Source organism: Spathaspora passalidarum (genome assembly GCF_000223485.1).
Source record: "Spathaspora passalidarum NRRL Y-27907 unplaced genomic scaffold SPAPAscaffold_5, whole genome shotgun sequence".
Taxonomy (NCBI): Eukaryota; Fungi; Ascomycota; class Pichiomycetes; order Serinales; family Debaryomycetaceae; genus Spathaspora; species Spathaspora passalidarum.
In genome coordinates this window covers 758,268-777,486 of record NW_006767429.1, presented here as the reverse complement: position 1 = coordinate 777,486, position 19,219 = coordinate 758,268, and the positions used below count along the sequence as shown (strand labels likewise).

Below are 19,219 nucleotides of genomic sequence, written 5' to 3'. Positions count from 1 at the left end.
AAGATTGAGTCTAGAATTTACCATACTGTAATGATCTTACATACCACTGCCTAATTATTTCCTAGAATGACGCCGGAACAATTATATGGATGTTTTCTCTATCCAATGCGCAGACCCAACACGGTTAATACTTCTAGCATATGCTCTACAATATTGTTTTCAACTTTAAAATAACACTCTATAATTGATTAAACTAGACAACTATAATACAACATGACACTTTTGATGCAAATATATCTAGCACTAACCCGTTAATTCCTTCTTCCTTTTCTATGAACGATCACCTATTTACTTTGACACTTCATTTACTTTGTCTTCAATGGCAGCTACAACAGCAGGCTTTGGTTCATCGACGTAATGACATTTAACCCATCTGAACCCTTGACCCAATTGAGCCAATTCATTAACGAAATGACAACCAAATAACAAGTAGTTTTGAGGAGTCACAGCCATAGAGTATCTCATAAACACCAAACTATAAAGAATCAACGATCCAGTCATTGGACCACTGATCAAATTTGGATCCTTCTTTAAATCTAATATGGCAGCAATAGGGATCCCAAAATTGGAAACTGGACCCCAGAAATGGGTGGTACACATATATTTCAATGACTTTTTGGAAAATAAAAAGTCGGTAAATTTCTTGAATCCGGACATGGTTTGGTATTGGATGAATTAGTTGTAGCAAATCAAGATATAGTGAAGGGTCATTTTGTCAGGGTTAAGATTTTCTTTTTTTTTATTTTTGTTGATTGCGCGGACAGGAATATCGGCTCCAAATTCCGATCACGTGAAGAGGTGGGGCAGGTTCGGCCGGTATCAAACAATGGTTGCAAGAGACGAGTGCAAGTAGTATGTATTGCAGAGCTATGGCATTCCCTGATGATGTACTAAAATATTGTGGAATACTAGAGAAATTATATCAACCAATAACTTCTCGTATCTACCCCACTTCCATGCCAAGATCATCTCCAGTCTTACAAGAAAATGTAGTTTAATGTGAGATCCGCTATACAAAGGAACTTGAAGACTTTATTTCTATAAACTGAGTAATATGTATTTTTATCGAGTGTAATTCACACCCGCTTAATCAAGTAAACCTGTATAACAGGTAAACATCCCTGGTGGTTCATGTAATTGTTATCTGGTCTAAATTGGAACATAAATATAGTCCAATCTTCTGTTGTTTAGTAATTTAGTTATCTTATTAATCGATATCTATCTTCTTTTTTGTTACACTAAGTCTGACACTACACCTTATGATATAAAATATAAAAATTGTACCAAGTTGAAAACCACAACCACTTTCTCATTATACTTAGGTGCAGTTATATTTCATTAAAGGTCAAATTAAACAATTATCATCTTCTCATCTTATTGAAATGATGAATGGAACAGATAGTTGTTCTATTATCTTTCACTCCCATTATGGATTCTATCAGTTTTCTGTGCCACCATTTGGTTTGAATATTTCTCCGGACGTATTTCAAAGTACCTTAGTTAATATATTTGGCAAAGTATCTTTTGTTAATTTTTATATATGTGATATACTTAGTTTCTCCAAAAACTCCAAGTCTCGCCTGGACAGTGTTAAGTTTGTATTAAAAAATGCATTTGCTCGCAATTTTAGTTAATTGGAAATCTGCTTTTGCTTCCCTTCAAGTAACTTGGTTAGGTCGTGCTATATCAAAAGGTAAAATGGAGAAGGTAGTTCTGTCCAGGTTATCGACAATCTTTTATCACCTCAAAATAAACCAGAATTTCAATCATTGATGGTACATTTGACTTATTTATCTTTGAAAATTCCGCAATTTTCAAAATGTACTACTCCTTTCACCATTATATTAAAGGGATATGATAGGTTCCACGGGACTGAAGAACAAGATAAATCTTTCATTAATACTAGGTAATTGTTGTTCAATAAGTTATCATTGGGGGGTATTTTTTTTGATCCTAATTTAAATTCGATTATCAGTAAGTTACAAATGTACATAGTATTTGAAGTGAGTGTTTGCACCCGATCATCAAGTTAATGGGTGGTTATTAATCCGGCTAATGACATTAATAATTAGGAAAATATACTCCAACTTAAGAAAGCAGAATAGTATCTGTAAGCACATGCAACTCTAGTTGAGTTTCAATACTATTTGGGCTGGTGTATGAATCTTGTAAATGACAAGGTTTACCTAGCCTAGTATTATTTTTTTTTGTTTTCGAGGTCCTTTTCCGTTTTTAATATTGGTAGAAAAGATTTGTCCACAAATTGACATAGTTTGTACATGCCAATACTCCCAGCTAAGTTTCTTGTACTCGTAATAATATACATACTCGTCATATCCCCATATCTTATGTTAAACTACCAATATATCTTAAGTATTATTCAATACCTAGTCAATCTTGCCGAATTCAAATATTTTCAAAGGTAGGAGGACTAAACAATTACATTGTTTATACTTAAAGTTTTCCTTCCCTTATCAGATAGCTTGTAGACAAATTCAACTTAAAAACCAAGCTTACAAAGCATAACTGATTGTTTCCACCGTAATCATGATGTGATAATCTGCAGCATGTGAATGTTACTATTGAGCCGCACATACCTAATCCGGACTAAAAGGTCTTATCAATTTCAAAGATAAGACATCAAAACGGGTGAAATCACACACATATAAACCACGTAATACTGCCTGCTGTTTCTTTCTACTAGAACACTATACTTTCTATGATTAAGGAACCATATTATACCAGCATCTCGTCAATCAAACCAAAAAATGCAAACAATTATTCTTTAATCGCGTATGACTTGCCTATAATTCAGCCAACGTTGCAAAATGCGCCACGGCAAGAAGTAAACGATGTTGTGCGCCAACACCGTCACCATCTCCACCATAGAAAGGATTCAATAGAACCATATTATAGTAAACCCAGACGGTTAAGTGGGTTGCCTCCTGTTATTTTAAATCAGTTTATGTATAAAGATGAATCGGAAGATGATAGCTGTGCTGTTATTTCTGATGATGAGGATGAGTGTATTGACAATCATGTGGTTAATCCACCCAAATCGTTACTTAGAACTGTTTCTGATAATTATGATAGTGAGACCGAAGAAGAGGTAAACTTTGCAAAGCTAATGCAGCCAATTGGTGCCCTTCCCAAGGTTGATAAAACGTGTTCTGATTGCGAGGACTTGTCTGAAGTCAATGAAATTTTGTTAGCGCAAGTAAACAATCCCAATATTTTGATTAACTTTAGGGAAAGAACATTATCAAATGGGTTATCTCCACCGTTGATTCATCAGACTTTGTTTCTGAACGACAATTATGATGTTGTATATAAATCAGAAATTAGGGACGATTATGATGGCAATCATTGTGAGTATTTAATTTAGTGTATAGTAAACCAGTGTATAGAAAATCAATGTATTATTTTTATGGCTTCGCGAAATCATCGCACCAAATTATTTCCACACCACTCTACCTCATTGCAACTAATCAAACACTATAGACTATAATAGACAGTAGCATGTTCGACCTACCAACACATCTCCCAAACGAACTTCCAACTCATTTACCCAATCAACCTACACATACTGAACCCGTACAAGAACCTACAGAAGACATACTTGACGAAGAGCAGCAAGCTAAACCCAACCCCAACGAACCAATCTACATTCCTGGAACAAACATAACATTACAGACCGAAGAAGACATCGCCAAATGGATCGAAGAAAGAAAGAAAAAGTGGCCGAGTAAACAAGTAGTGGCCAAGAAGCTCGAACAGAAACAGAGCGAAATTCAACAGAAGGAAGATAGGAAACGACCTGCTGAATCAAAAGAAGCTCCCGGTAAACGTACCAAAGCCGTCTGCCGCTTTTACCAACAGAACAAAAAGTGCAAATTTGGCAACAAGTGTAAGAATCTACATGTCATTGAAGCAAATCCTCTCGCTGGTCACGAACTCACTCATTATAAACGCACAGTCAATGGCATACCGGTGCTTATCCCTAAGCTATACTCCAACAGAACCCACAACACTCCTTCAAAGTCCTCACTATTCAAACATTTAATCTCGCGAGATCAGCTGGTAGAGAACGATCAAATCATAGAGTTTATTAAGTTTCTCGATAAACAAGGTCTCATAGATCATAACGTACATATCTAAACTAAGTCTCCTTCGTACTTCTTGATTGCATCAAACAATATACTGCATTGTTTAGCAACATCACCCAATTTCCCAATAACCTTACCATTCCCCTCGCCGAACCCATAGATGGAGTACTTTAACCCCACTTTCTTACAAAACAGAATAACCAATGGCTGGACTCTTCTGAAATTATGACGTGGGAGTCGTGGGAATAAATGGTGGATAGCTTGGAATTGTAAACCTCCATGGACAAAGTCAAACCATTCGGGACAATCCACATCCATGGTGGTTCTCACTTGTCTCGACACAAACGACTCACTGACTCCAAGGTCGGAGGTAGACATGGCGAAATGGGAAAGGGTGATTTGCACATGGACCAACATGGTGGTGATATGACTCACCATGACGTAGTTAAATCTATTCCATCCACCATCAATGCTCTTAAATACAAGCAAATAGAAGAACCAATAAAAGAAAAACGACATTCCCATCAACTCGAAATATCTAAACCAGGCAGCCTTACCGTGTCTTGGTCCATCCCCGTTGATTAAATGGGCCCAGGAAAGACGATACAAGTTGAATCTTCCAAAACAAAGTATAGGGTAATACATAAAGTGTTGAATTGGAATTAATGCTTGTGCAAACTTGTCAAACCACAAGTATTTCTTGTAGTATGTAGAATAGATCGAGTCGAATAATCTGACACTCACGGCAAAGAATGGTAAATGTTGAATGTCAGGGTCATGCACGGGGTCATTTGGGATCAAATGATGAACATTGTGGTTTCTCTTCCACCAGGTTAAACTCAACCCCCCAAACCAATCGGCAATGAGAATTCCGAAAATATTGTCAAATTGATAATTATGGGTAATGGCAACGTGACCGGCATCATGGGCTATGAAAGTAGCTTGGTGCCAGGCACACCCCATGCAAAATGCACTCAAGAAAAGGTAATTCAACTTGAGGAACGAAAATGAAAACAACATAAGCGAACTAATCTTCATTATTTCTCGAACATAGTCCCAATAATTACACTGGTAGAACCCATTCCTGATAACCAAATCATGCAATGCATTATACTCATCGCGTAAATGTTGCTGAGTCTCGTAGTCCAATGCCGGTAACGAGTTTAAATCCTCACGAGTCAAGCCATTGTCGTAATTATCCATGAGCGTCTTGGGATTAACAATGGTTTCTACGTCCACAATAGGGAATAACTCATCGGTGTTCTCCTTGGTGACAAGTACATTCTGAGGCACAACAGGCACAACTTTCCCATCGGGTTTTCCAATTCCATTGAACTCCTCGACGTCATTAAGAGTAGAACTAGAACTGTTGAACTCGGTGTCGGAATCCACTTTGTCCACACTGACCTTATGGTACACTCCTCCGTGGATAGGAGGCAAGAGATTTTCCCATTTATAGTCAATTTCGCCGATCTTCCACTTGAGGAATGTGCTCACCGTCTCGTCACAATGATACGCATTCATTTCATCGGTAGCATCACGGCCAATTAAGTGATACACGGCCATGTCTCCACCAGGATGCTTGTGTATCCAATGGGTCAAGTTCAAGACATGGTTCTTGTATATGACGATGGCTTTCCCAGATGTAATATGGTTGATAATCTCTTGTCTGGCAAGGATCTTAGGTTTTCTTGCGGTTGTACCCATGATTATAACGAGTGAATGGGAACCAAACGGAATAAAAAGAGTTGATTATATTGGAACTAATTATGATTCGATCTAATTTTTTTTTTTTTTTTCAATTCCGTCGTACAAAATTGGCTACCCCTCGCTCCGCCCCTCACTGCAACGCGGGTTCCACGTTTTTCATGGGCCGAACCGAACCAAGATATTTTACTGATGATGTTACATTTACCACCTCTTACATCTTAATCGTACAACTGAAAGTGGAAGATCTGGTTCTGACCGTCAACTTTCATAGTAGCCTGCTCAGTAATCTAGAGTCTTTAGCACTGAAACATCCATGCATCGGCGTTAACAGAAAAAATCGATGCTACCAAATTCTGTTCAATTTAAATCCGAGCACTTAGTATTTAATGGAAGAAACCAATCCGCCTTTATCGTATAGTATCATCTACTTACATGCTTCTAGAGATATTGATTACTAATCAAGTGTGTAATAAAATGGTGTGGTTTTATCTTTTTACCGACCCTCCCCCCCCTTCCCCCCGGCTAGGGTACAATTTTCGGGCTTTGATTAAAAGAGATATAACCAGGGGCACTAGTCGCATAGCCAAACAGTCTCGTGATATCTACAAACCTGCAGACTTCTAGAACGTCTCAAAGGTCTATTCAGAAAAGTATGTGTGAAAAATTAGATAAAGCTAAGTGTCTTTCCTAATAACATCTATTCAACACTTCAAAAGTGATAGGAATGAATACAGGAACAAGTAAATTATCATTCAAATCGGCCGTACCTTCCAATACAGCTCCTAATATAACAGCAACTAGCACGTTCTCCCAATTTCTTACATTGGTGTAGTCTACTCTTGCTGCAAATGCATATTCAATAAGATAAATGGCTGCGAAAACACTTACCACAAATGCAACTGATCCTTGTACAGACTTGTTGCTTCCCTTCCACTTGTAACTGCCAAACCTTCTTCCGATTATTGACGCAAATGTGTCACCAACTCCCAACGTCAATAATCCAAAGTATCTCACTATAGTCACATTATTACCATTAATGACATAGTCGTAGGTAATGGGGAATGTAACACCAGCAAGCAAGTAAATATATGAGATGTTAATACCTACATCTTTACTGTCTTGGAATTGAGATAATTGTTCAGCCAAGAATTCACCTACTTGAGTGATCTCGTTCAATCGGAGTAATTCGACAAGTATGAAAATAATCAACACTCCATAAAGACTCAATAATGTGAATTCAATCTGATCAAACAAAATCGACGGAGTGAATGTAAGCACGACAATGACGAATACGTGCCAGATTTTTCTTTTCACGTTTAGACTAAACTTGTCTGCCAAGTAAAACACAAGTGGGATCACAACTAGTGCTAATCTCAACCAGCTGAATAATAAGCCAAACCTTGGTTCGTCCTTGACGTAATTGTACAACCAAATGACTGGGTTGGAGCCCAAGACTTTTGTCAATTGGAAAGTTGTAAAAAAGTAGAATAGACCACTAAATAACGCAATTGTGAGTAAATCAGGAATAACTTTGTAAACTGAGTATACCAACGCTGCCGAAATGACCAAACTGATCAACAATTTTTGAAATATAATTAAAGGTTGTGCTTTGACTAATTCATAATTGAACAACAAGTTGGTGATAATCAAACAAATGGATTGAACTTCGGATTTCTTGAGTGATTTCTTATTTACATAATCCAACAGGGTGCTTAACAAAAAGTGGAATGATGCAATTTGGGAATATTGAACTGTAGTCAAGGATTCATCCTGCTTGTATATCTCGTGGAACATAACTGAAGAAGCAAGGTTAAACAATGGATTCAACTTGTCCACAATAAAGTAGTTTAAGGATATGTTTGCAATAAACCATTTGGGTGAATAATGAACAATATTGTACAAGAGTAACAAGACAACGCAATAGATGTAATTGAAATCAGGTAAGGTCTTGTCTGCTCCCTTAACATGACTCAAGATCATAGCTGATACAACACCAAGTGCATTAAACAAGATCAACCCAAGATTGTCATTGAGTTTCTCAAATTTGGCCCGTTCAAGATACAATAATTGTATAAAGAACCCAATGACTAATAATTGCACGGTTTTAAGAAAGGTCAAGTTATCATTGAGGAAATCTTGGCCAATGTAGATGTAATTGAACGGAAATGCAGCATTGGCTATGTCGTCTTCTTCTTCTTCTTTAACTGACTCGCTGGGAACAGCCTGTTGTTCCTTTTCTTTCTCCTTCTCTTCAAAGTCTTCCTTGGTTACGTTTTTGAAGATTGATGCGGTGGATCTGGAACTGGAATCTTCTTTCTGGTTCTTTTTGGCTCTACTACGAGATGACATATCAGGACACTTTTGCTATTGGGATTAGATGTTCACTCAATGGCGTGATGTAGATGCTCTTGGCGATGACGATCATGATAAATTTCAAAGATATGAAAAAAGCAAAGTGGAGACAAATAAACAGTATGCAGGAGAAGTGAACAATCTATGCGGCGTTTAATTAGGAGTGCCGATATCACTTCTACTTATTCAACTTGGTCAATCTAGCTTCTATCTTGATCTACTACTGTGATGCATTTGACGGGAAGTAATTCCATCCAATGTCAACTGGTTCAAAAGCCGCTTAAACGCTGCGCGGGATGCAGATCCTTAGAGATCAGCCCATAAAAGGTTTTTGAATCTTTTGAATTCAATAGGGTCACTTCCGTATCAAACCGACCCACTGGGCGGGGCATCTGCTTGTGAGCTATCTTGCAAGCATTGTCGATGTATCACTTCTACTGTTATTTACCAGGAGCAAGAACACACCCCAATTTCAGTGGCAGTTTTTCTGTGGCTGCCGAAACTTATATCGGAGCTTTCGCGCTACCACTTGCATCTAGTGCTACCAGTTGCCTTGACAAAACGCGTCGCCCCCAAAAAAATCAGAAATTTATCAACGCGTAAACAAATACTCCAAATCAATCTGCTTATTCATACAGACACTAGTGATGCACATTAAGAAGATCACAATTCAAGGGTTCAAGACCTATAAGAATCCTACGGTAATTGACTTGGTGTCCCCCCATCACAATGTCGTTGTGGGACGTAATGGATCGGGGAAGTCTAATTTCTTCATGGCAATTCGATTTGTCTTGAGTGACGCCTACACTAATATGTCCAAAGACGATAGGCAGCACTTGATCCATGATGGTGCTGGAACAGTCATGTCTGCTTATGTGGAAATTGTGTTTGATAATAGTGATGGAAGGTTCCCTAGTAAGAAGAGTGAGGTAACGTTGAGACGTACCATTGGTATTAAGAAGGATGATTATTTTCTTGATGGGAAGTCCGCTACTCGGTCTGACGTGATGAATTTGTTGGAAAGTTCAGGATTCTCCAGATCTAATCCGTACTATATTGTCCCTCAGGGGAAAATCACCAGTTTGACCAATTCCAAGGACCATGAACGGTTGAGCTTGTTGAAAGAAGTCAGTGGTGCTACTGTGTTTGAAACTAAACTAAAGGAGTCCAGTAAGGAGATGGAACAAAGTAATTTGAAGATCAAGTTGATTGATGACACTTTGGACCTGGTTCAAGAAAGATTGCGTGATTTACAAGTGGAATCTGATGATTTGAAACAATATCAGAAACTAGAAAAGCAAAAGAAAATCTTGGAATATAATATCTTTGATCGTGAGTATAATGAATTGAATGAAAGTATTGATAATATTGAGGTGAAATGTGAAGAGTATATCGAGCAATCTAAGGAAAATTTGCAGAAACTAGACACTAGAGAAAAATTATGCGTTCAGTTACAAGATAGTATTAACGAGTTGAAAATCTCCCTCAAAGTGGCTCAATTGGATAAAGATCAAAACGATTTGGATTTCAATCAACTCTTGAAACAAATTACTGACAAGGAAATTAAACTTAATGAATTACGGAATAATGAAGAGATGTCAAGTGAAATGGGAGATCAATTACAACAACAGATTGATCATTATACTAAAGTAATTGACAAACATAAAACCAAGATCGCCTTGTTAAAGCCAAAACTTATCGAGTTGAACAAGCAGGAAACTTTGCAAAAGCAAAAGTTGGAAGAAACAACTTCAAAGCAGCGAGCTTTACATTCGAAGCAAAGTCGATTCTCCAAGTTCAACTCCAAGTCAGACAGAGATAAATTTCTTTCTCAAGAAATATCCAAATTGAAACGTGATTTAGAAATTAACCAAAAGGAGATTAATCTGATCAGTAACGATATCAAGTCTCGTGAGTCACAATTACATGAATTAACCACTGAGATTGATCTGTTGACTTCTCAACTCAATGATCCCGCCCATATCCAACAAATTGCCGAATTGAAAACCACAATTACCAGCTTAAAATCGCAGACTACTGACTTGTCAGATAAGAAGAAAGAGCTTTGGCGTGATCACATGTCGATATCCGGAAGACACTCGTCCTTGCAAAATGATTTACAAGTAGCAACCAGCATGGTTAATCAAACCATGAATCGTCAACAGGCTAAAGGTATAGAGGCCGTGCGTACTATCACCAAGAAACTTAACTTGTCAGAAAACGTCTTTGGTACCGTTGCTGAGTTGTTTAATGTTAATGATAAGTACAAAACGGCGGTGGAATGTATTGCAGGTAATGCTCTTTTCCACGTTGTCGTAGACACTGACGCCACTGCTGCTAGAATTATGGAAGAATTGAACAATTCCAATTCGGGTAGAGTTACATTCATGCCCATGAACCGATTGGAGAATATTAACGTTGGTTATCCTGATTCTGCTGAGCATCAATGTTTGCCATTGATTTCCAAGTTGAAGTTTGATATCAAGGTGGAAAAGGCAATGCAGGTCATTTTCGCAAGATGTATCGTAGTGAACGAATTGAGTAAAGGTGCCGATCTTGCGCGTAAGTTTAAGTTGAATGCAATTACATTAGATGGTGATCAAGCTGACACTAGGGGTGTATTATCTGGTGGTTACCGTGATTTCAAAAAATCTCGTATTGACGCATTGAAGTTACAACAAAAGAAACAAGGCGAATTAGCGAAAGCCAGTGCTGAAGTCAAGAGGATTGAAACGGAAATCAATCAAGTCGAAACTAAGTTGACTGAAGTTAAAGATCAATTGACGTTAGCTGTTCGTGAATTGAACTCCAAAACTATGGAACCGGTTAAAGTTCAATTATCCCAGGCCAACAATAAAAAGTATAATCTTGACCAAGACTTATCGAGATTGAAGTATAATCTTGAATCAGCCCAGGCTACCAAGAAATCTTTATCTTTGAGGTTGAAGCAGTATGAATTGGAGTTGGACTCCAAGTTCACCCAACTGCTTTCCAAGGAGGAGTTGGCTGTCAAGGATAAGCTTGCGGTTGAGATTCCTAAGATTGAATCGACATTGGATGACGTCGTAACTAAGTTTTCTGAATTGGACACAGAAATATCTAAACTCGAATCGGAAATCACTAACAATTATGAGCCCAAATTGAACCAATTGCGTCAAGACCAAATCAGACTCGGGTCAAAAACTTATCACGATTTAGAAATTGATGAACGAGAAACCGAACTTGAAAGATTAAAGATCCAATTGGACACTTCCCAATCGCGTCACTTGGAACTTGGTCAAGCATTGGCTAAGTTAGAATCAGAAATCACCAATAGTGAAAATGAACTAAAGAAAGCGAATAATAAGCAAAATTCGCTCTTGAATGAATTGGACAAGATTAAGAAGAAGTTGGAAAAAGTATCCAATGAAAAGTCCATCAAAATTATCACCCGAGATGAAGTGCAGAAGAAGATTAGAGAGTTGGGGGTGTTGCCTGAAGAAGCGTTCCAGTCTGAAAAGTACAAGAAATATGAATCTGGGGAATTAATCACGAAATTGAATCAAGTGAACACGGAATTAACCAAATATTCCCATATCAACAAGAAAGCACTAGAGCAGTATAACCAATTTACAAAGCAACGAGACGAGTTGGTTACAAGAAGACAAGAGTTGGAGACTTCTAAGAACTCGATTGAGACTTTGATTGCCAATTTGCAACAACAAAAGGGTGATGCTATACGAAAGAGTTTTGACCAAGTTTCCAAGAGTTTCCATGAGATTTTCGAGAAGCTTGTGCCTGCTGGTGTAGGACACTTGATCATGCAAGGTAGCAGTGACAGCGATTCGATTAATGATTACACTGGTGTTTCTATTTCCGTGTCGTTCAATTCCAAACATGATGAACAACAAAGAATTGAACAGTTGTCTGGGGGACAAAAGTCGTTATGTGCTATTGCGCTTATCTTTGCTATTCAAAGTTACGACCCTGCTCCATTTTACTTGTTTGATGAAATTGATGCTAATTTAGACACGCAATACCGGACATCGGTAGCTAATTTGATCAAGAACTTGTCGCGGAATGCGCAGTTTATATGCACCACTTTCCGACCGGAAATGTTACAAGTAGCAGATAAATTCTATGGTGTCATGTTTGCTAACAAGGTGAGTTCAATCAGTGAGATTAATAAAGAGGAGGCGTTGTCGTTTGTAGAAGGGCAACAGAGGGGATAGAACTGTAGTATTTGTATAAGTTTATTATTATTATTATTATTATTGTAATTATTATATTCCAAATTTAGTAAGCGAAGCAAAGTAAAAAAAAAAAAAAGCTTGGCACGAACTGCTATTATTTTTAACTGCCGTAATGACAACGAAAACTTAAGACAAATAGCATGTGTTGTATAGGAGTCGTCCACATGGTGTGAATGACCATGCTGTGTCATTTCCTGGTTGATTAAACCATTGTAAATGCATGATTCTGCAATTACTGGAATAGGAAATATTATTTAAATGTCAGATCAACCCATGCGTTTTGACAATGAAGACGATATTTTGTACAATGGGAAGAACTAACGAACTATTTTTCATGTATAGACGAAATCTTGTAGATGTTGGACTAGAAATGGTCAAACATTATCATCTGGGTGCCCATACATGACGAGTAATAACTTAAGATGAACGGCGGTGCGGCGGGTCTATATCGCGTCTAAATTACGAGTAAAAATTTCTTCGATGCAAGGGGTCTAGAATTTATCCCCCCATGAGCCAAAAGCTATAAGGAGACATATGACTGTGGCAAGTAAACTTGAATCGAAACGGTTCGGCGTTTGTAAACAAAAAATAGAACATAATTTATTGGCATAATTTATTTATTCCATCAACATCATCACTTTTAAACTTCCGTGATGTTTACATTGCCTATCAGGTGGCTGAGCTACGTCATATAAAAATACCCGAGAATCCAAATTTTTCATTTTTTTTTCTCTTGTCACACACGTTTCATCCTTGATACATTCCCATCACGAAGTAAACAATCATGGTATGTGTCTATATTTCACTGGAATTGCGCTTTTAAAACGAGCCAATTGATGTTAGGGAAGGGTTCTTTTGATCTAATCCAAGAAATTCTCCGTTTAAGATTCATTTGGATCGGGTAGCCGAAGAAAATATTCTCCACCCACATGAAATTATCTAAACCGATGAGCCAACTCCACCTTAGTCCCAGAAGCACACAAGTGGAGCCACATTGACAAGTTTTGCTGCAACTATCATTCACTTGCATGGTTTGAAGCGTTGCTGCGGGGGAAGGGAGGGGGGGGCACCTGTCAAATCTTAATTCCCCTTTATCAGTGTTCTGTTTCTTTTTTTGACTGTTTTTCTCGTCTCATACTAACAATGTTTATAGTACAATCAACAACAACCCCAATACTACCAACAACAACAACAACCTCAATACTACCAACCACAACCACAACCAATCTACGTCCAACAACCTCCTCAAAAGAAGGAAAGTGGATGTTGTGGAGCTTACTGTGGTACCTGTGCTGCTATTCTTTGTTGTTGTTGTGCTGAAGCTTGTGTCGACAGTATGTAGAATAATTGATTGTTATATATATATATATATCCAAAAAAACAGAGAGAGAGAGAGAATCGACCTGGCTTTGCTGTTTAGAACTTGTATAACAGTTTTATAGTATAAATTATATGTGATATTATTTATGCAATGCAAGCCAGAGGTTCCAGATTTCTCGTAGTTTATAATGCATGTTTTTTTACTGCAAAATTGTAATCTCGCCAGCGCAATGCAATAGAGGAAGGACTAAGTCTAGCTGACAGTCATTACATTACTATTTAATCTATTTCTTTCCATCCTTCTTCTTGTTAGAAGTTGAATTCTTTGGTAATTCCTTGGCAAACTCAATAAATTCAGGTTCACCTGGGATATACTTTCTCAAAACTTCTGGGACAATCAAACCATCTTCAGTTTGGTAGTTTTCTAAAATACAACACAAGGTTCTTTCAGTGGCAGTCAAGGTAGAGTTCAAACAGTGGACGTACTTCTTTTCAGTTTGGTTTTGTTGTTTGATACCACATCTGATTTCCAAGTTTCTGGACTGGTAATCAGTACAGTTGGAACAAGAAACCAATTCCTTGTATTCTTTTTGGAATGGGAACCAGGCTTCCAAATCGTACTTCTTAGCAGCGGCATTGTTTAATTCACCAGAAACAATACCAACGACACGGTATGGCAACTTCAATGATTGGTAGAATTGTTCTGATAAACCAATCATTCTGTCAAATTCTTGCCAGGACTTTTCTGGCTCAGTCAAGACAAATTGTTCAATCTTTTCAAAAGCATGCACTCTGAAAATACCCCAGGCATCCTTACCGTGAGAACCAGCTTCTCTACGGAAACATGAGGAGTAACCGGCATATCTGACTGGTAATTGTTCTTGTGGGGATTCAAACCATTCACCAGCGTGGTAGGCACTGATTGGTTGTTCAGAAGTGGCAATCAAATACTTTTCATCTTCACCATCCAAAACTTTATACAATTCTTCGTCGAATTGGGACAATTGGGCAGTCTTGGCCATGACTTCCTTGTTCATCATAACTGGAGCTTGCAATGGAACATAGTCGTTGGAGGACAAAAAGTGTAAACCATAGTTAATCAAAGCTTGGTTCAAGAAAACCCCCCAGTTTCTTAAAAAGTAACCACGGTGGCCGACAATTCTAACCCCTCTTTCTGGGTCGTAACCGTCCAATCTCAACAAGACTTCATGGTGGGATAACTTGGCTGGTTTACCGGAAGCAGCACCAACTTGAGCGACTTCGTAGCCCTCTGGGATCCAGGTTCTAACCAATTCGTTGTTGTCTTCATCCATAGAGACAACCACGGAGTCGTGGACGATGTTACCAACTTGGTTAACCTTGAATCTCAAGGCGCTGTCGGCTTGGGCTTCCTTTTCAATCAAGTCTTTCTTGCCTGCGGCCAATTTTTCCTTTTCGGCCACCAATTCGCTGGCGTCTTCCTTGGCCTTGAACTTCTTTCCGATTTCCTTTTGGATGGCATTGAGTTTCTTGTTTTGTTCATCCAAGTCGAATCTAATCTTGGTCCATTCGGTGTATCCGTTGATGATCTCGTCGACTAATTCAACGGAAGCGCCTCTCTTTTTTTGCGATTCCTTGATCTTGTCGGGGTTTCCTCCCTTTTCAACGAGAAATGCGTTAATATCTAACATGGTCTATAAATTGGCTATAGGGTTACAGATAAAGACAAGCTGGCTTGAACTTCTAAAAAAATTTTCAAACAATAAAAATGAGCCGCCGTCTCTGCCTCTCCGTTCCACTTTTTTTTCCGAGGGTGTTGTGTGCAGGAGACAGCTATACTAATACTCTCGGTATTACTCTTTACATCTTAAACCATACAACTGCTTGGTTTCACTGCAATGGTGTATAATGCAATCCCTTCTCTTGGATAGAAAATTGGGCAACATAACGCCGTTGGCGTTTGCCACCACAATCTCTGAAAGCTACTATGCTCGACTACACCAAACCGCAAAACACAACGTATTTCCCATCAACTGCCATCACAATGCCCTGGTCAACTCACTCGCCCTCGACCAATCAGACTACCGGTTCTTGTTGAGCGGCTGTGCCGATTCATCCATCAAACTTTGGGATTTGAAGCAGACACATACGCAGCGTCAAGAGAATGAGGTGGATGCGGCCTTGGGCAACGCCGACTACGACGAGTTTGACTATGATAACCCCATAACTACATTCACTAACGTGGCCACTATCCCCAAGAAATCTGTCCATGAGTTTGGGATATCTGCTGTCCAATGGTGGCCGTACGACACGGGGATGTTTGTGAGTGCGTCGTTTGACCATTTCGTCAAGATATGGGATACCAACGAGCTAACACCGGTGCATGATTTCGACTTGGAAAGCCGGATCTACGCCATTGATATATGTCGCAACGAGACAAACTCGCTAGTGGCTGCTGCTAGTGACAGTCCGTTTATTCGACTATTGGATTTGAGGTCAGCCTCGAGTTCTCATACTCTTCTGGGACACAAGGGCAAGACCCTTTCCGTTAAGTGGCATCCTATTAATCCGCATTTATTGGCGTCTGGCGGGTACGATGGGGAGGTAAAAGTATGGGACATTAGAAGAAGCAATAGTTGTTTGTGTCGCTTAGATATGTTGCGGACCAATATTCAAAATTCCTCGTCCTCCTCTAATTTGACAAGGGAGTCGGTAAAGGCACATCTGGGACCCGTTAATGGATTAGTGTGGGACGAGTCGGGTACTGAATTGTATACTACTGGGAATGACGATAAAGTTCGAGTGTGGGACATGGTATCTTCGCTAGCGCCTCCTGTTAACAAGTTGATCAACTTTGGCCCGTTGACGAGAAACAAATATCCCCAGACAATACCAATTATGTTGAATCCCAAGATCGAGACAGAAACGCGGTACCTTTTGTTTCCCTCGGAGAACAGTGACATTTTTATATTTCGAACTATTGATGGGAAGCTAGAAGCGAGATTGTCGAGAAAGGGATCCAAGAATGTAGGACGAACTTGTTCTATGGTGAATGCAGGACCATTCACGGGAACTTACTATTGTGGAACTATGGATGGAGAAATCATCAGTTGGAGTCCAAACTGGGTCAAACCTGATGCGAATGATATCATACACACCGACCAAGAGATGGACCTAGATCTAACTGATATCCTCCAGAAAAGAAAGCAACAAGCTGAAGAACGAGCTTTGCTATACTCAGATCCTTACTTCAAGCTGTAATATGGAACATTGTCTTGATTTGCAGCCAAAAACTTGCAAATTGGATTGCACGCGTGTATACTCTTTTTGTGCGGCTTTTTCTAATTCCGTCTTTTTTTTTGGGCTTTTTTTTTTTGTTGTTTCCATCGAATGTAAACCTAACCGATTAATATATACACTTGCTAACTGTTGTTTGTAAAAACTAGAGAACAATTGTAACAATGAGCAAGTGGAAGCTACAGGTCTTGCTTATTCCGTTGGATTACACATATGTGGCCACCGCGCAGGTCAATACTCTGGTAATCAAGCGATTTCTACACTTGACCGATCCTAACGCCGAATTGGCAATCATTCGAGAAGAAATCAAGGCCAAATACAAAAAGCTCTACCCCAATGACGAACCGCTAGACATTGACCGACTACAAGATGGCAACAACAATGACTTGGATCCCGATTTCTTAGTCAATGACGTCTTTTCCTCCGGGGACATTTTGCGGATTATTGTTAATAACCAATTTAAACCGCTCACACCATTCCACCACCCCCACTATCCTCAGTTTGCTTCAGCACAAGCTACTCCGCTTCACTTAAACACTGGTGATTTCTCAATAGGCACCGTGGGAACAAGTCGTAAACGGACTCAAGATTATCTTGAAAATACCAGTTTCCACCTCCCAAAAAGAAACAACTACGGCACCAAGCTGCCTCTTCAAGGTTCTTCCCCAGTTGCATTAGCCCCACCACCAACCGCCGAAGATAGAACTATCCCAGTGAAGAGAATCTCGTCCTCGCCCCTGGCTGCCGGTCAAAGAATAACTTCAGGAATGTTAATTATGCCGCCCCATGCGCAATTGGACAAACCGTTGAAAGGACGTCAACCACCAGCACATGCAAACTCTGACTCGTCAGACTACTCTGAAGGTGACTCGGCTAGAACCACATTGGGTCCAGCTACTGCCCGTCCCAACAACACTATCCAGCCAGACAACATCGTAACTTCCGATGACGACCTGGTGATTCGCGCCCCGTCATCCAAACGCACCCTACTCGCCAGTTCGAAAAAACCAGCCAAGAAACCAGAGGAACAGTCTCTTCCAAGAGAGGAGATCATCAATGTGTTCAAAAAGGGATTGAAAGTCCCTGACAAGAAGTTCAAACCACCACCGGTGCATAAACCTATCCCGCGCGAATTCCAAAATGCCCCGCTGCAGGAAATCATAAAGAGCCTTCAGATCAACATGGTCGATGCTGAGCCAGACTTGAGCTTGGATAGAGGATCACGTGTTGGAGCCCGCGAGGCTGCTCGTATCGCTGCTTCCAAGATTTCCCTTAGTGAAGCACTGGGTCTGAGACAGAGATCAGCAGTGAAACCATCACCTAATCCACCAGTGAAGCTACCTAATACACCTGTGGCTAAGCCTAAAGCAACTACAAGCAAACCGGTGCAACCAGTTAAACCATGTACGCAAACCAAACCACCAGCAAGCTCTACTAAAAAAGTTGCTAAACAAGAGCCAGTTCAACCAGTTTTAAAACCAAGAAAAGTAAGTCAAGTTATTATAAAACCTAAACAAAAGCCAAAGGAAAGCACCAAATCCATCGATAAACCACAGCCGGTGAGAAAATTGGTCGCGATTGCACCCAAACCAGAAGCTGACGAAGATTCCTCCCAAGACGAAGACGATGCATCTGATTCCAAATCATTAGGAAAACTAGAACAGTTTCAAGAGAGATTAACGCGGTTCGAGTCTGAATTGGTCAGTCTTGCTGCTGAGCACGGCACCCTCAGGAAAATGCCGCCTACGTTTTCATCTCGCGTTGATGAAGAGTTGAATGATATACGGGGGTTGATTTTGGATCCACGATTGATTTTAGTGAACAGAGAAGAAAGAGAGTATCAGTATCCGCCGGAAATTGCCGAAGTTCGCATGTCTCCAACTGCTTCTGGTAGTGATCCCAGATTAGAGAACGACAATACTGAGAGTAAATCATCTAATACTGTCTCGCAAGAGGAAGTGCCTGAAATACCCGTTCAACATACGTCAAGCGAATCTTTAAATGAGCATGCTGCTGAGTCACAATCTTCCAATGAACCAAAAATAGATTCCCTTGAAAAGCAGCCGGAAATCATTGATCTAACTGAAGACATACCCGATGAAACACCAGCTTCACTTCACCCAACATCCATCAAAGCCACCACGCCAGTTAACTCATCTACACCACTGGTGGAAAACGTACCACCAAAGTTCATTGTTAAATTACCATCGGTGGTTAATTTGG

General features: G+C 39.5%; 9 protein-coding genes across 9 annotated transcripts; 5 read left to right on the top strand and 4 right to left on the bottom strand. All coding sequences in view use genetic code 12, as the record gives it.

Annotated features, from left to right (window-relative positions):
- Positions 1-164: 164 nt before the first annotated feature.
- On the bottom strand, positions 165-702 carry SPAPADRAFT_62077 (pyruvate transporter; the record flags this gene model as incomplete). The annotated part of the gene is made up of 1 exon (XM_007376218.1): positions 165-702. One exon carries the CDS (start codon positions 655-657, stop codon positions 289-291), a length of 369 nt encoding a protein of 122 aa, XP_007376280.1.
- Positions 703-2,719: 2,017 nt separating this feature from the next.
- SPAPADRAFT_139977 (uncharacterized protein) lies at positions 2,720-3,385 on the top strand (the record flags this gene model as incomplete). Its single annotated transcript, XM_007376217.1, has 1 exon — positions 2,720-3,385. One exon carries the CDS (start codon positions 2,720-2,722, stop codon positions 3,383-3,385), a length of 666 nt encoding a protein of 221 aa, XP_007376279.1.
- Positions 3,386-3,401: 16 nt separating this feature from the next.
- SPAPADRAFT_154739 (uncharacterized protein) lies at positions 3,402-5,856 on the top strand (the record flags this gene model as incomplete). The annotated part of the gene is made up of 1 exon (XM_007376215.1): positions 3,402-5,856. One exon carries the CDS (start codon positions 3,520-3,522, stop codon positions 4,156-4,158), a length of 639 nt encoding a protein of 212 aa, XP_007376277.1.
- SLD1 (Sld1p) lies at positions 4,155-5,813 on the bottom strand (the record flags this gene model as incomplete). Its single annotated transcript, XM_007376216.1, has 1 exon — positions 4,155-5,813. One exon carries the CDS (start codon positions 5,811-5,813, stop codon positions 4,155-4,157), a length of 1,659 nt encoding a protein of 552 aa, XP_007376278.1.
- Positions 5,857-6,361: 505 nt separating the features above from the next.
- SPAPADRAFT_62074 (dolichol kinase) lies at positions 6,362-8,235 on the bottom strand (the record flags this gene model as incomplete). Its single annotated transcript, XM_007376214.1, has 1 exon — positions 6,362-8,235. One exon carries the CDS (start codon positions 8,163-8,165, stop codon positions 6,504-6,506), a length of 1,662 nt encoding a protein of 553 aa, XP_007376276.1.
- Positions 8,236-8,815: 580 nt separating this feature from the next.
- On the top strand, positions 8,816-12,379 carry SMC3 (cohesin subunit; the record flags this gene model as incomplete). Its single annotated transcript, XM_007376213.1, has 1 exon — positions 8,816-12,379. The coding sequence occupies one exon, from the start codon at positions 8,816-8,818 to the stop codon at positions 12,377-12,379; it is 3,564 nt and encodes a 1,187-aa protein (XP_007376275.1).
- A 759-nt stretch (positions 12,380-13,138) lies between these two features.
- On the bottom strand, positions 13,139-15,420 carry SES1 (serine--tRNA ligase; the record flags this gene model as incomplete). The annotated part of the gene is made up of 2 exons (XM_007376212.1): positions 13,139-13,187; positions 13,554-15,420. The coding sequence occupies one exon, from the start codon at positions 15,388-15,390 to the stop codon at positions 14,005-14,007; it is 1,386 nt and encodes a 461-aa protein (XP_007376274.1).
- A 78-nt stretch (positions 15,421-15,498) lies between these two features.
- SPAPADRAFT_67550 (uncharacterized protein) lies at positions 15,499-17,019 on the top strand (the record flags this gene model as incomplete). The annotated part of the gene is made up of 1 exon (XM_007376211.1): positions 15,499-17,019. One exon carries the CDS (start codon positions 15,608-15,610, stop codon positions 16,958-16,960), a length of 1,353 nt encoding a protein of 450 aa, XP_007376273.1.
- Positions 17,020-17,094: 75 nt separating this feature from the next.
- Positions 17,095-17,593, top strand: SPAPADRAFT_62064 (uncharacterized protein; the record flags this gene model as incomplete). Its single annotated transcript, XM_007376210.1, has 1 exon — positions 17,095-17,593. A coding segment is annotated over one exon (187 nt), but the record flags the coding sequence as incomplete, so codon positions are not given.
- Between the last annotated feature and the right edge of the window lie 1,626 nt (positions 17,594-19,219).